At 40.0% G+C, this 17,600-nt stretch overlaps 1 protein-coding gene across 2 annotated transcripts in view; it reads right to left on the reverse strand.

Moving 5' to 3' along the window:
- Window positions 1–17,600, reverse strand: part of SMYD3 (SET and MYND domain containing 3) — a 632,714-nt gene that overhangs the window by 510,346 nt on the left and 104,768 nt on the right. For both annotated transcript variants that reach the window (XM_004578490.4, XM_058669436.1), the window contains exon 2: window positions 4,924–4,987. In XM_004578490.4, the coding sequence (XP_004578547.1) occupies window positions 4,924–4,987 (64 nt within the window). The remainder of the gene's footprint in view (window positions 1–4,923; window positions 4,988–17,600) is intronic.

Genomic DNA, 17,600 nt, shown 5'->3' on the forward strand with positions numbered 1-17,600 from the left:
ACAGCATAATTGCAATATTAACTGTTGTAGCTCAAAGCTGAGGTAAACAGAGCAGTTTAAATGCATATGCTTTAGGCAATCTCTGACTCTTACCTCTACACTCACCCAAACCCCCAGCACTCATACTCCCACTGACATTGTATATAGCTTTCATCTTTCTATTTTCCCATTACCTACCACAGTATATCTAACAATGACATTATTACTGGTCAGACAGTATAAAGCTCACTTATGTGGTAAAAATACATGCCCTATAATGAATCAAAATGACATACCTACTTGCCAAATTCCCTGCACTCATTCTAATCAAATAATGGCTTTTTCCCCTTTAGTATACTACAGAAATGGGAAGAAGCAGTGAAAAAAAGTGTGAGTATTCATAAAAATAGGGAAAAGTAAAAGAAATGTTTAAGTCATTACAATAACAAAGAAAGCACATGTAAAACATTATTTTCAAATAATATGATAATTTATTAGTTCTACATGTATTCTGCTTAATCCAAAGTGGGTTTAGTTCCACATGAATAAAATAGCTAAAACATCACCAGTTGACAGCCATTCTAAAATTTGTAGGAGTTTGTTTTTTTTTATTTTTGTTATTATTATTAATTTTTTGTCGCCGCCCTGCAGCGACACTAAAATGACGAGGAATATTCTTGGGGGTCCGGGAAAAACTGGCAAAAGCGGCTGCATTTTAAAACCTTTTCTCCACTGCTCCTGTCTCCGTCTGTCTAAGCTTTCCCACCCGCTTCTTCGCCACCCTTCCTCCCGTTTTCCACCACCCTTCTTCCCAATTCTTTCCGTTTCTGTACTCCCCCCGGAAGGGCCACCAGAATGTCACGAACCAAAAGGGAGAGAGACGAACCAAAAGAGAGGGTGAACCAAAAAAGGCCGACGAACCAAAAAGGGCCTTATTGCCGAAAGCGAACTGCTTATATAAAGTTCTTCCACCAATCACTTCTGCCCGTGGTCCACGGGGCACTATCTGATAGGCCAGCAATCGCAGCCAGGGAGAATTAGCCTATCCTTGTGACTTCCTGCCTGCCCACTGGCGGGACAAGTCCCGCCTCCTGGCACTCGGCCAGACGCCATCTTGAAGCCCCTCATCCATGTGGGGTCGGCTGCTCCCCACAATTTTTGTTATTGTTTCAAGTTCTTCTGTAAATCTGAAATCTTGCTCATTTTGGTGAATATCTGATTTACAAAATGAGAGGAAAATAATTCAGTATTTTTTAAATTCCCTCAATTTTATTCGAAAGGTATTATTATTAACCTTTTATCTGAAAATTGTTTTTTCTTTTGTGTTCCTTGAAAATACATCTTTGTCAAAAAATCAGAAAATGAAAGAATATAAAAGAGGATGAAAAACTAGCCCTCGGCCAGCATTATGGCATGGCAGGTAAAGCCAACACTGGGAAAACTGGAATCCCACATGGGTGCCTACTCAAGTCCCAGCAGCTCCACTTCCAATTAGCTCCCTGCTAATGCACCTCGGAAAACAGTGGGACATGGCCCAGCATTTGGGCCCCTGCACTCAGGCAGGACACCTGAAGAAGCTTCTGCTTGCTGGCTTCAGACAGCCCAGCTCCAGTGCTTGGAGCCATTTTGGGGAGGGAACCAGCAGATGGAAGATTTCTGTTGCTCTTTCCCTAACTTCGCCTTTCAAATAATAAGTCTTCAAAAAAAAAAAAAAGAACGAAAGAAAACCTAGAGCTAATCAGAATGTTAGAGCAAGAACAAAATATGGGCTTATAACCTCAAAGTCTGGAATCTGAGTATGTGGGGTCATTTTCCAAACTCCAAAATCAATAATTACACCATTTGGGAAGTTTCCTGCCTCTCTATTGTCAGATTCCTTATTAGCACAATAATAGTACCAAATTCTCACATGATTTTTGCAAAAGTAAATGGGATAAACAAGCCCCTAAAACACAGCAAGTAAGCAAATAAACAACTAGCTCTTATTATTACGTAAAATTTAGAAAGAGCTTGTTTTCCTTGATACTGTTCAATTCACAAATGAGAGAATTAGCATTAAAATCTGGAATCACTCATAATTTTTTATATTTTTTTCTTTCATATAGAACTCACTTAGTTTTGTGCTGGTATTACACTACAGCAGACAATGTCAATATCTCATGGGCAGTTTGAGTTCCAAATGCTCAGCTTCCAATCCACTTCCCTTATAATTTGCCTGAGCAGACAACAGATGATGGCCCAAGTACCCAGGGTCCCTGCCACCCTTGAGGAAGACCAAGAGTGAGCTCCAGCCCTACTCAGCTCAGCCAGTGGGCCCATTTGGGAAGTGAACCAGTGGATGGTAAATTCATACATTCTCACTTTCTCTCTCTCTTCTCTCCTCCCTATCCTGTCACTCTAGCTCTCAAATGAACAAATATTTTTAAGAAATAATTTCATTTATACACTGTTCTTTAAAAGAAGAACATGAGCTAGACAATTACTACAACACACACTGTTTAAATGGAAAAGAAGGAACTTTGGGTAAGTGTACAAACACACACACACACACACACACACACACAAAACAAGCAACAAAAGGATGGGTGAATGGTGAGGAGAAGGTGACACAGACACAAAACCTCCAATTAGAATTGGTAATATAATTCATTAGAGTATGATTACATTTTTTACTAAATGGCTAATCGTAAGTTTGAAGAAAAGGTCATGCTAACTGTTAATTATACATCCTTTAAGGAATTCAGAATGCATTAATGGTACTTATAAATTAACTCAAATTCTTAGCAGGCAACCTGACATGGTCATGAAAAATTCAAAATGTATATATAAAATCTTACCTCAAAAAATTAATGGAAAATAAAATGAATAGTATAAATTTTTTATTTTAGTGTAAATTTTTAAAATGCATGCATATCTTTTCAAAATATTCATTTCCATGACCTTTTTTTTTTTTTTTAGTTTTAAAGCAAGGTTTATTAGAAAAGCTGAGAAAGAAGGCTCCCATCCTAGCGAAGGGAGGGGGCTTTGAGATAGAAAAGACCATTACCCCCTGCCATAGTGGCAGGAGGAAAAGTGGAAAAAAAAAAAAGACCCTCCATGACCTTTCTAAAGACCCTTCATATCCCTTCACTAACATGATTAGGATGAACTTACTCTACAATTAGGCTGCAGCCATGCATTAAATTGCATAAATTAATACTGGTCGGGCCAAGATTGTGGCACAAAGGGCAAAACTGCCTCCTATAATGCCAGCATTCCCTATCAGTGCCAGTTCAAGTTCCAGCTGCTCCACTTCTGATGCCGCTCCCTACTAATGTGCTGGGGAAAACTGAAAAAAATGGCTCAAGTGCTCAAGTACTTGGGCCCCTGCACCCATGTGAAAAACAGAGATTAAGTTCCTTGGCCCAGCATCAACTGTTGTTGCCACTTGGGAATGAATCAGTAGATGGAAAATTTCTCTTTCTTTCTCTCTCTCTCTCTCTCTCTCTCTCTGTCTCTGCAACACTGTCTTTCAAATAAAGAAAGTAATAAATATTTATAAAAATAATTGCTAAATGGATGCTAGATGCATTACTAGTGTGTTAATGGACACAAAGAATTCTATTCACATGGAGTCTCACCATTCAGCCTCCAGTCAGAGTTGCTAAGGTGAAAGCTTTACTTACTTAGGACAATGAAGGACACAATAGGAAGGTAGTTCCCTGAAGAAATTATCTTTTCCAGAAGCACTGTTGCAAGATAAGCTTTTTTGGAGCCTCTGAATAAGAAGCTTCAAAGGATAAACTGTTCAAGATTCTCTGCCTTATTGAAGTGGCCCTCTCTGTCCTAAATCAGATATTGCTGGTTATGGCAGTGGAAAATACTGAAAATGCAATAACGATGCGTTAAATGGGAAATCATGACTACTGTGAATCGATGATACATCATAGCCCTCTAAATAAATCAAGGGATAATAGCAAAACACAAATAAGACATATGCGAATTCATGCCAGAAGAACATGTTCTCTGTTTTTTAAACACAGGATATAGATTAATGTGCTCACATAGGAAGTACCGGCAAAGATACGTGGATAGGAGATCAAGAACAAGAAGATGGACAGTAGATATTTCCTTTCATGCAGAAACTAGAACTTCTTATCCTATACCATATATTAATATTAAAACTGAAGGAAAAACAACAAGCAAAAATAAGTCAAAAATTCAAAGAAATGAAAATAGACTACAAGGTATTATGGAAGGTATATTTGAGAGTAAGTAATTTGGGGAACGCATTGTGGCATAGCAAGTTAATCCTCCCCCTGCAAAACCAGCACACTATATAGGCTCCAACTCAAGTCCTGCCTACTCCACTTCCCATCCAACTCTTTGCTTATGGCCTGGGAAAGCAATGGAGGATGGACCAAGTCCTTGGGCCCCTGCACCCACATGGGAGACCCAGAGGAGCTAGACTCCTATCTTTGTACCAACACAGTTCCAGCCATTGAAGCCATCTGGGAAGTGAATCAACACATGAAAAATCTGTGTGTCTCTCTTCTCTCTGTAACTTTGACTTTCAAATAAAAATAAATAAATCTTTTTTAAAAGTCAGTAATTTGAAAATTTATCTTACACATAGCTGAGCAGTATTTGTTTTTAAATTTATTTTTACTGGGAAGTTAGACTTACACAGAGAAAGGTCTTCTGTCCACTGGTTCACGCCACAATGGCCAGAACTGAGCTGATCCGAAGTCGGAGCCAGGAGCCTCAGCTGGGTCTCCAACAAGGATGCAGGGTCCTAGGGCTTTAGGTCATCCTCAACAGCTTTCCCAGGCCAAAAAGCAGGGAGCTGGATGGAAGTGGAGCAGGCACGACACAAACCAGCACCCATATGGGATCCCAGTGAAAGCAACCTGAGGATTTAGCCACTAGATTATTGCTCCAGGCCCAACAGCTGAGCAGTCTTACCTGACACTTGGCACTACAGTACTTCGCAACTCGGCACTGAGAGCATCGCATCAGCTTTTCCTTCCTATAAAAAAAAATTAATTCCACATTAGAAAAAGAGTGAGATGCATATATATATATATATATATATGGCTTTTGAACGAAAATACAAATCAACATATTAAAGCCAATACATTATGCTCTTTCCATATAAATGTTCCTGTAAGATTTCTCAACTTCAGTGTGAGATATTTACATAAGAAGTGTTCTTTTCTAAAACTAGGGTAAAACATACGTGAAGAGAAATTATAATTTTAACCATTTTAAGCATACAGTTAAGTATTTAAGTGGTATTAACAACATTCAACATCATTATCACTAATGCTCTTTTTAACAAAATTTATATAGATTTTCATCTAGATTTTAAAAATTGCACTTATAATCTCCCCATATGAAATTCAAAACAAGTGTCATCTAGTTGAAAGTATCTATACTCTTCAAATCCCACCCCCACAAAAAAATGTGCTTCAATTCTCATATACTTTCATTATGAGCATCCTCCTAGGATACAACTGGAAAACAAAGCTGCATTTAAAAGTATGTGCATATTATAAGGCAAAGAATGGTGGTCTCAGAAGAGCAGTGATGAAGATACAATCTCCACAGACTGCAAATATATCCTGTTTGCAAAGTGACTATCTTACTAATCCATTCAGAACTATAATTTCTGAATGAAAACTGAATTTAAAATGTGTGATTTTCCCTTTCTCTTGCATTTCAGAGATAACAGCAGTAAACTACTTTCAAATATATTACTAAATTTAATTTTTACCAAACATTAGGATCTTCAGTGATCCATCCTCTAAAAAATGCAAAATTTCCTATAATTTGCTTTATGAAAATCAGGTTGCTACAGAAGAGTATTACATTTGAGAAAATTCTTACTATACTCATCATCCTTAAACACAATGACTTAGGAAAAAGCATCCTGTCTTCCAGATACAAGGCGGGCTATAATTGAATTATCTAAGAACCTAAGCTACTGAAACAGAAAGAAACAAAAACTGAGCAAAATTGTTTTTCAATGCAGTAATTATGAAGTTAGATACAATTATAGATAAGTATTTTTTTAACCTGCATAACTTTTCACTTCAAAATAAACTTGTCTTTTGGTATGGGCATTGTGGCATATCAGGTTAAATTTGCCACGTATAAACCTGACATCCCATACAGGTACCAGTTTATGCCCTGGCTGCTCCATTTTCAATTCAGCTTCCTGCTAATGGCCGGGAAAAAGCAGCAAAATATGGCCCAAATGTTTGTGCCACTGCCAGTGACGAGCTCTCTCTTGTCCTGTGTGTGTGTGTGTGTGTGTGTGTGTGCACTTTCTCTCTTTTTCAAATGAACATGCTAAACTGTGTATAAATACATATATATATATAGAGAGAGAGAGAGAGTTGAGATACAGTACATTAACAACTGTTTGCAAAGCTAGCATTCCATTTTAGAATGTCAATTTGAGTCCTGGCTGCTCTACTTCTGGTCCAATTTCCTGCTAATGGGTCTGGAAAGGCAGAAGGTGGCCCAAACACTTTGCTTCCAATCATCCATGTGGGAGACCTGGATGCAGTTCCTGACTCTGCTTCAACTTGAGAGAGATGTGACTTTGACAGCAAGTTGGGGAGTGAACCAGCAGACGGACATCCCTGATCCCTTTTGCCCTCTCTTCCTCCTCCTTCTCTTTCTCCTCCCTTTCAAGTAAATCAGCACATAAATCTGTTTTAAAAAAAAAAAAACATATGGGGGCTCGGCGGCGTGGCCTAATGGCTAAGGTCCTCGCCTTGATCCCATATGGCCACTGGTTCTAATCCCGGCAGCTCCACTTCCGCTCTATCTCTCCTCCTCTCAGTATATCTGACTTTGTAATAAAAATAAAATAAATCTTTAAAAAAAAACACATGAAGAATGGATTCCTTTTCAATGGAGAAAGCCAAAAATAACTAAGTGAATAATGTGTGTGTGTGTGTGTGTATATATATATATATATATATAAAAAATTATAATTTTTAAACAACAAACTCAAAAATATCTCAGGATTTTATACTGGCAAACACCTTAGAAATCCAGGTGGGATGTAGTTCCCATTGGTGAGAATGTGATTCAGGCCTGGGTGTTGGTCAACCTGGGCAAGGCAGCTCCACATATCAACAAGTCGAGGGGTTTGTTCTTGGGGGTGGAGGGAGAACCAGGCAGGACTGGGTCAAACCTTAGCACACTGGCATATGCAGGAGCCAGGAAAAAGTGCAGGCCATGCTGGGCTAGGCTATCACACCTACCAGTGTACATGAGCCAGGAATGGGGGCAGCACCCACCAGCAAGAGTTGGGACACCAGACCACGCCACAGCATCCAATGGCAAAGACCAAGATGGGGGATGGGCTATGCTGAACTGGGTCAGAGCAACCATTGGCACATGCAAGATCTGTGGCTGGAAACAGACCTGGCTGGGGAGCTAAAAGAATGCATTGGCTGGGTTGTAGTTCCCACTGGTGAGCACAAAAGCCAGAACAGGGGAGATGGTATGAGCTGTACATGGCTGAAGTGTCCCTCAGCATGGGTGTGGACTGGGTCTCAGATTTATCTGATTGGGTCAGACTCCAGTACCCACTGGTACCCATAAGAACCAAAGTTGGTGTAGGATAGGCTAAGTTGGTATCAGCACCCACTGAACCGTGCAAGAGCTGTGTCTGGGAGTGGACAAGGTGTGGCTAGGCTGTAACATCCAACAGTAAGAACTGGAATGGGTGTAGGTGGCTTGGGTAAAGCTACTGTTCCTGTCAGGACATGAGATGGGCCAAATCAGGCTAGGCCAAGAACTCACTGATGTGTGTAAGATATACCACTGGGAGAAGACCAAGTGCCTCTGTCAGGACGCAGTCCCTGCAGGTGAGCGCGAGAACCAAGGCTGGGAGCAGCCCAGCCCAGGCCGGATTACAGCAGCTGCCAGCATACATGTGAGTCAGGTCTGGTGGCAGGTCAGGCTGAGTCAGTTCATAACATCCACTGGCAGATCTGAAACCAGGATGGGGCACAAAACATGCCAAATTGGGCTACAGTAATAGCCAGTTCATATTTGGGCCAGGACTGAGAGCTGGCCAGGCTTGGCTAGGCTGCAACACCCACCAGCATGAGCTGAAACTGGGGGCAGACTGGGATGAGCCAGGCTACAGTACCCACAGGCAAATACGAAGGTGAGCTGGCCATGCCAGACTGGGCCACAGCACCCAACCATACACATGAGACCAGGGGGGTCGGGTACAAGCCAGGTATGGGAGCAGCATGGGCTCCTCTGCCAGGCCACTGCTCCCACCAGCGAGCATGAGAACTGGGACTGGAGGCTGACCAGGCCGGACAGGGCAATAACACCTGTTGGCCTGCATGTGAACTGGGTTGGTGGGAGAGCCAGGATGGGCTAACCAACTGTATCCACCAGTACATGCATGAGCCACAGTAAGTGCAGGTAGGTTTGGGCTTTGCCACAGTATCAGGTGGTAAGTGCTGGGACTTGCCATGTCACGCTAGACTGAGGAACCACCTGAAGAATGAAAGATCTGGGGCTGGGAGTGGCCTATTAGGAAAACTATGGTTACCTCTCTGATGAGCTGTAACTCCCACTGATGAGTATAGAAACCAGGGCTGAGGGTGGGCCTGGTTAGGTAGGTGGAGGTACCCGCAGATATAATGCAAGCTGGATAGTGGGGTAAGTTGGGTTAAGCTAGGCCTCAACACCCATTGATGTGTACAAGAGCTGAATGGGATGTGGGACAGATTGGACCAATCTGCTGTACATAGCATACACAGGAACATGGGCTGTGGGTGGGCTTAGTAGGGTCACTCTGACTAGGTCACTCTGACTAGGTTGCAGTTCCCACTGGTGTACGTGAAGGCAAAGTGTGGGGTAGGCAGGGTTGGGCTAGGCTACAGCATTCTTTGGTTTATGTAGGAGATGGGGCCGGAGACAGAACCAACACAGCAATTGCAACTACCAATGTGTACATAATAAGTTTATACAGAAATAGCATCATGCTGACCTGGTCCCAAAGAAACTTTATGAGGCCTTAAGAGACATGGAAAAAAAGTATTATACCTGTCAATGTATTGCAGTTAACTAAAAAGTTCTCATTTCTATAAAGAGAACCTTTATCTACTAACAGTCAATGGATGTGAGTTAATAAAGGTTAATGCAGTGGTTTCAGTGTCTGATCATGGTGATCAGGTGGCATGCTCAATAATAAGGTGGTCCTATGGCCTCAAAATAATCACCTTCACATAACTTCTGGCTTGGGCTTCTTTCAGCCCTGGGCTGGTTCTCATTCTCCAGCTCTCTCACTCTCTGGTTCTCATTTCTATCTATGCCTTTCAAATGAATAAATACATCTTTTTTTAAAAGGTAAAAGGAATAAAAACATTATACTGTATAAAAGACTCATTTCTGGATTTAATATATTCTACAATTTAAAACTGATGTCATACAAAGAACTGATATTAAATGGAGGAAATACATTTGCTATGTTACTGAGCCTCTTCTGAACAAAGGTTCCAGTTTCATGTGATGTTTCATATATTATCATTTTCTTTGATTTATATGAACTTGAAGTTCACTCAAAATAAAACTTCTATGTTCTCTTGTGTTAGCTTTTACTTTGATTTCAACTGAATCTTTTTTTTATTTTAGACAGAGATGTAGGAATATTTAATAAGTGAGATGTGACAGAAATCAAAGGATTTTTTTAATCAACTGGCCATGCTATTCATTGGCTGATTCATTCTTTTAACTACAACATAAGGCACTGCACTTCTTTCAAATGCTAAAGGATGGATCACACACGTTGTAGTCATTGTTAACATAACAATTCCCCACTCCTTCCTAGCAAGAGAACTATTATTTGTTAAGTCAGAAAACAGAGTGCTCTTGATTGCAGGGTAGGTTGCCAGTTCCTGGGGAATTAATTGTGATAGGTTTAACTAGGGGGGAAAATCCCATTTCCTATGGCCAGGGCTACTGAAGGAACAAATAACAAGTCCAAGTTCTGGCTAATGATTTTAAAAGAGATACAGTCAATCCTTATTACTTTTAGCTTCATTATTTGTAAATTCAACTACTCACTAAAGTTTATACCCCCAAATCAATAGCTGTGGCACTTTTCCAGTCAGTTACAGACATGCATGGAAAGCACAACAGTTTGAGACACAGAGAGCATATATTTCCATGTGAGATCAAACAAGCTGACGCTCTGCCATTTGTCTCGGCTCTCAATCGCTAAGCGTCCTTCTCACAGTCCACTTAGTCTCATGCGTTTCTCATTTTGGTTGCTGACTTCACTGCTTCAAAAGGGTCTCTGAGCATAATGTTCCAGTGTTGTCTATTGTTCATAAGTGCAAAGTTTCTGTGATGAACCTTACAAAAACAATACTTGCACATGTGATATGCTTCATTTGGAGATCAGTTACAGTGCTGTTGCCCATAATTTCAATATTAAGAATCAATAATACATACATATGTGTGTGTTTGACTTACAAACACACATAAAATACTTATATTTCAATCATTTGACATATTCTGATCAGAGGCACATAGAAGCCTAACCCTATATATACCCCCAATCAATGGTTCAGCATCAGGCAATTCAGTTTTCAACGTGACTTTATAAACACAACTAATGGAAATATCAAGAGGCCACCATTTTTCTAATTAGACTTTTTATGCATTTCAACTTTCCCACCACAACACATACAATCAGAATAAACGCCTAGATAGGAAGACCCACTGAGTGAAGGGGAAAAAAGGTATCAATTTGTTTAAAACGTTACAGGGAAGTATGCATACAAAGATCCCCCCATTTCAGTATTATAATGCTCCTGAACATATTCCACATTCCACAAGATCACATCCTCCTCTGTTTACTATACATACAAACTGTTGCAATGTAGCTTCAGGAAAAAAAGGACTACCAAGCTATTGCCATAAAGAGAGCTTTCACAAAAATCCCTGAAAGGCCTTCAAAGGAACCCCAGTCTCCACAGGGTCCCCAGACTTCTTTGCTTCTGCTGCTTTTGTGTGCAGCTAACTCAAAGGAGATTGTTACGCTCTAAGAAAGCACAACTTGAACAATCCTACATATTGAAAGCAGATAAACAAATTAAATTCCAACAATGAGTTTCCTTAAATCCATATCCTACAGTATTTTTTGTTTCCAGGCAACCAGCATGTTTCCTTATCTTTGTGATTGGAGCCTTCCAGGTCCACTCACTCAGTTCTTTACACAAGATATTTTGTATCATCATGAGCCACAGTTAATCCACTGTGCAAAAATACCAAAACCTGTTCCCTTCACCCTTATAGTTTAGTATCCTTTATTCAGCATTCCCTCATTATGCCTTCCATATTCTAGCATCAGACCTAATCTACTATATGTGGTTAATATATTATTATTACCAACTCCCACATTTGAGAGAATTTTGTCTTCCTGTGTCTGACTTATTTAACGTAAAAATTCCAGTTCTATCCATTTTGCTGCCAGGGTCAGGATTTCATTTCTTTCCCCCGGTGAAAAACTGTTACTAAAACTACATACACAGGAGAGACACACATCTACACACAACACACATATATTTTCTGTATCCATTCATCTGTTGAAAGACACTTACACCTGTACCTTAGAAATTATAAATAGTGCTGCCAGGAACATGAAAGTGTGGACACCTTTTCCATATACTGATTTCATTTCCACGGGACATATAATCAGAAGGGGCAGAGCTACCTGTAGTTTTCTGAGGAAACTAGGTAACTGTTTGCCATTATGGCTGTGCTAATTTACATTCTCATCAACAGTGTGTAAGAGTTCCCTATTCAGGCCCAATGTGGCAGGTTAGCAGCTAAAGTCCTTGCCTTGCAGGCACCAGGATCCCATGCAGGTGCAAGTTCATGTCCAGGCAACCCGCTTCTCATCCAGCTCCCTGCTTGTGGCCTGGGAAAGTAGTTGAGGATGGCCCAAAGACTTGGGACCCTGCAACTGCATGGGACCCTACACCAGCCTAAGAGACCCAAAGAAACTCCTGTCTCCTGGCTTTGGATTGGTTCAGTTCTGGCCATTTCAGCCACTTGGGGAGTGTTTTTCTCTGCCTCTCCTCATCTCTGTATATCTGACTTTCCAATAAAATAAATAAATACATCTTATTTTTAAAAATGAGTTCTCTTTCCTCCTCAGCATTGCCAGCATTTGTCATTTTTTTTTTCTAATGAGTGATGGCCATATTAACTAGAGTGAGATGATACCTATTTTGGTTTTGGTTTTTTTTGGGGGGAGGGGGTCCAGTGGCTAGCAATATTGAACCATTTTCATGCATTTGTTGACCATTTACATTTTTTAATTCTTGTGATGTTCAATCACTTTACTTGCTACCAGTCTTATGAGTTTGAAATGTTAACTCACTGCACCATTACTGATAAGTAGTGGAAATGTGAGCATCTTTACATGTTAATGCATTAGTCACAGTTTCTATTGTGTCAAATGCCCAATCGTCTAACTTGTCCATATGACACTGAGTTTGTTTACCGAGCTTAACCTTGTGCTGAATACATGCTTTGGAAATTAACTTCAAATTATGTCCATATTTATTCCACAACTGGCACTAGAAAAGAATATACTAGTTAAATCATTAGCAGTGCAACCATATGGCAAGTAACTGCATTTCAGTTTTACCATTTAGTAGATGTGTGATACTAAGCAATTTAACTTCTCTAAACCACTGAACATCAATGAGAATAAACAATAGTGTTAGTTAAGCATTCTTACACTAAAGCTCCAAATTTTAGAAAATGTCTGGTTTCTAATTTTCAGTTTGGACTACAGAACTGATGAAATACAAATATTAAAACTCAAAAAACTCTGAAATTTGAAACACATCCAGTATCAAGCATTTCTGATATACCAACCAATACTACATGGCTTTAATGAGAATTAAAATAGGTAAAAAAAAAAACCAACAGCATTCTTGTTTACAAGAAATGTTTGGTAGATATTGTTCTTATACTATCTTAAAATATTAAGTTCAGATCATTTTAGTAAACTTTGAAAGACCATTTTAAATATCTCAGTGCTGCATAGAAATATCTTACTTATTAAAAAGTTTAGCATTCTAGAAACTCCAATCTTATAACTCTTTGAATGTGAATAAACCTTGGAACATGTTTCCACATATTTTCAGGTCCTTCATATATTTAACTAAGAGGAATTATTGTATCAAAACTCAGTAACAGGGCCCGGCGGCATAGCCTAGCGGCTAAAGTCCTCACCTTTAACGCGCCAGGATCCCATATGGGCGCCGGTTCTAATCCCGGCGGCTCCACTTCCCATCCAGCTCCCTGCTTGTGGCCTGGGAAAGCAGTCGAGGACGGCCCAAAGCTTTGGGACCCTGCACCCGTGTGGGAGACCTGGAGGAGGTTCCTGGTTCCCAGCTTCGGATCAGCGTGCACTGACCCGTTGCGGCTCACTTGGGGAATGAATCATCGGATGGAAGATCTTCCTCTCTGTCTCTCCTCCTCTTTGTATATCTGACTTTGTAATAAAATAAATAAATCTTTTAAAAAAAACTCAGCAACAATAAATAAAACTAGAAATTGTTTACTGAAATCAATAAAATTCAAGGACAATTTTTTATTTGCAACTAATCAAATATGAATACAGGAATAAGGAATTTAGTATTGAGGGGAAAAATCATTCACAACTTGAATCATAAAAGTTCTGGAAAGGAGCCTGGCGCGATAACGTAGTGCTTAAAGTCCTCACCTTGCAAGCGCCCAGGATCCCATATGGGTACCGGTTTTAATCCTGGCGGCCCTGCTTCCCATCCACCTCCCTGCTTGTGGCCTGAGAAAGCAGTTGAGGACAGCCCAAATCCTTGGGACTCTGTACCCACATGGGAGACTCAGAAGAGCTCCTGGTTCCTGGCTTCAGATTGGCTCAGCTCCAGCCGTTACAGCTCACTTGGAGAGTGAACCATCAGATAGAAGATCTTTCTCTCTGTCTCTCCTCCTCTCTGTATATCTGCCTTTTCAATAAAAATAAATAAATCTTTAAAAAAAAAAGTTCTGGAAAGTAGGGGCCAGTGCCATGGCACAGTATGCTAAGGTTTCTACCCAATATTGCCAGCATCCCATGCTCATTGGTGCCGTGTCTGCTCCACTTCTGATCCAGTTCCCTTCTTATTGCCTGGGAAGGTAGCAGGGTTTGGCTCATGTCCTTGGGCCACTGAACCCACATGGATGACCAAGAAGAAGCTGTTGGTTCCTAGCTTCGTATCAGCTCAGTTTGGGCCATTTTTATCTTAGATTACTTTTATTTTACATTATTTCTTTTTCCTCTACTCGCTATGTCATTCACCTTTTCCAAATAGGAAACTTAAGCTTGTTATTTTGAGGTTACCAGATATGCTACTGTAATAATTTGAAAGAAAAAAAAAAGAAGGAGAAGACAGGAAAGGAGAGGGAAAGAAGGTGGAACCCCTCTGGTTCTAAATTTGTACTATAAAATTATAAAAATGTGAAATCTATTCATTATATAGAAATAGAAAAAAGGAGAATCAAGATGGTGGAATAGGGTAAAGACATGTTTAAACAGACAGAGAAACATTAGCCAAGGTGAAGCAGAGAGGGCACATTCGAGGACATAGGAGAGGACAGAACAACAGCAGAAGGGCACCTGGAGAATGACGAACATGGAAAAGCAGCAGAGACAATGGTGTGGTGTTGTAGTGCCCAGATATCCCAGTAGCAGTCAGCGAGCAGAGATGTGAACTCCACCAGTGGCCAGAACTCCACCAGCAGCCAGATGGGAAGGGGAGTTCCCCAGGAGCTTAGAAGCTGAACCCAGACAAAGAACTGCCCGCCCTGCTGGATTAGCAGCACTCAATTTGCATGATATCAGTGAAGATCCCACTGAAATAAGAAAAAAATTCTTTTTTTTAAGATTTATTTATTTTTATTGCAAAGTCAGATATACAGAGAAGAGGAGAGACAGAAAGGAAGATCTTCAGTCGGATGATTCACTCCCCAAGTGACCACAATGGCCAGAGATGCACTGATCCAAAGCCAGGAGCCAGGAGCGAGGAGCTTTACCGGGTCTCCCACACGGGTGCAGGAACCCAAAACTTTGGACCATCCTCGACTGCTTTCCAGACCACAAGCAGGGAGTTGGATGGGAAGCAGGGCCACTGGGATTAGAACCAGTGCCCACATGGGATCCCAAGTTCAAGACGAGGACTTTAGCCTCTAGGCCACCACACTGTGCCCAAGGTAAAAAATTCTTGATGGCTTTCAGCATATTTTCAAATAAATATGTAAAATCAAAAAAGAATTAAGAGACATTATTAAAGGCCTACTATAACAGTCATGGGAGATCCAGAAGGTACAGAAATAGAAGCTGTGTTTAACAACGTACTGAAAGAACTAATAAAGAAAAATTTCCCTAAGCTGGAGAAAGAATTAGGAAACAACATCAAGGAGGGACATAGAACTCCCAATAGGGTTGACCACAATCTTCACCACAACACATGATTATCAAGTTCTCTTCAATCGAACATAAGGAAAAGATCCTTAAATGTGCATGTGAAAAAAATCAACTGACATATAGAGGAATGACAATCAGATTCACAGCTGATCTCTCACAGGAAACTCCACAGGCCAGAAGAGAATGAAGCGACATAGTTCAGATTCGAAAAGCAAGACATTGTCAGCCCGGAGTAACGTATCCAGAAAAGCTTTCCTTTATCTTTGAAAATGAAATAAAATAAAATTCTTCCACAGTAAACAAAAGCTCAAAAAATACACCTCTTCCAAACATGCCCTAAAAATGATTCTTAAAGATATTCTCTTGGGCTTGGCAGCGTGGCCTAGTGGCTAAGGTCCTTGCCTTGATCCCATATGGCTGCTGGTTCTAATCCCGGCAGCTCCACTTCCTCTCTATCTCTCCTCCTCTCAGTATATCTGACTTTGTAATAAAAATAAAATAAATCTTTAAAAAAAAAAAAAAAAGATATTCTCTTGACAGAGAAAAGCAATAGCACCCACCAAAACCAATGGCAAACTTGAAGAACATCCCAGTAAAATAAAAATAGAAGACTAAATCAATCAACAACCCATTGCTATAATGATAGGACCAAATTACACCTATTAACCCTGAATGTAAGTATTCGGTTTAAACCCATGAATCAAATGTTATAGGCTAGTAAACTCGATTAAAAAGGAACTCATCTACTTGTTGCCTACAAGAGTTATATCTCACCAACAAAGATCAGCAGAAACTATAGCTCATGGGTTTCAATGTTTCTATTTTTAGCTTCACTTATTCAAAACAGCTTTTCTCATTAAATTCTTTACTAACTCATAGCTCATACAGTAGCATCATTTTCTTCAAGAACTTTCTTGATTTTCTTTTTCATTTCTTCAGCAACACATTAGTCATTCAGTAGCATGTTATTTAACTTCATGGAGTTGTGAATTTCTATTTTTCTTATTGTTGGCGATTTTGTTTTGTGGCTTTTCATCTAAAGGGATGTATAGTAACTACGTAATGGAGATTATCATATCCAGATGTGAGGATACAATAAAGTATGCATCTCTACATCCAGATCAAAGATAGACTCTCAAGGAAACTGTTAATATATTATGACAATAGGATGCTGGATTCTTTGTCATTGTCCATACCCACAATGATGGGCTTATGACTGTTTATGAAGAATAATAAAAAATACAGGGGAACTCAGTGGGGGAGCAGAATGTCTGGGAAGAAGGTAAGGGAAATCCCAGGGCCTATGGAACTGTATCATAAAATAATAATAATAATAATGATAATAAAAAAAGAAAAACCATGAACAAATCTACTACATTATGGCACTGGTTTCATATCAACTTTTTAAAATCAGATCATAAACTCCCATTATATTCTTTTCAGAAAAAAAGAAATGGAAAAAGCTCCAGCCATTGCAGACCACTTGGGGAGTGAACTAGCAGATGGAAGATCTTGCTGTCTCTCCTTCTATCTATAAATTTTCCTTTACAATGAAATGAATAAACCTTATTTAATGAAAAAAAAGAAGAAGAAGAATCAGACAGAGTAGAGTGGAAAGCATTATGGCACAGAAGTTACAACACTGGTAGGGATGCCAACGTTCCATATCAACGTGTCCAGGTTCAAGCCCCAGCATCCTGATGAATATGCTATATGAAAAGACACTGATAAAGGCTCAAGTAACTGAATCCTTGCAACCACAGCAGACATGGATGTAGGCCCCTGCATCAGGGTTCAGCTTGGCCCAGTCAAGGCCACTGTGTAAATATGAGGAATGAATCAGGAGAAGGCACTGCTTTTTGCTCGTCTTTCTTTCTTTCTGTGTGTGTGCGTGAATGCGCACATGCATGTGTAACACTATGCCTCACAAATAAATAGGTTTACTTTTTACCAAAAAAAAGGAAGAGTCACCAAAATCTAAGTTAGTACAAGAAGAAGAGAATGTTCGTTGAAGGCCCTGTGGGTACAACTCCCGATAATACAATATGTTCCAGAGGATACAGAAGAAAGGATAGCCATGGGGCTGAAGAGATGGAGAGAGTAAATAAACTGCAAAAGAATTGTGAAGACA

This window comes from Ochotona princeps, chromosome 10, assembly GCF_030435755.1.
Source record: "Ochotona princeps isolate mOchPri1 chromosome 10, mOchPri1.hap1, whole genome shotgun sequence".
Classification (NCBI taxonomy): Eukaryota; Metazoa; Chordata; class Mammalia; order Lagomorpha; family Ochotonidae; genus Ochotona; species Ochotona princeps.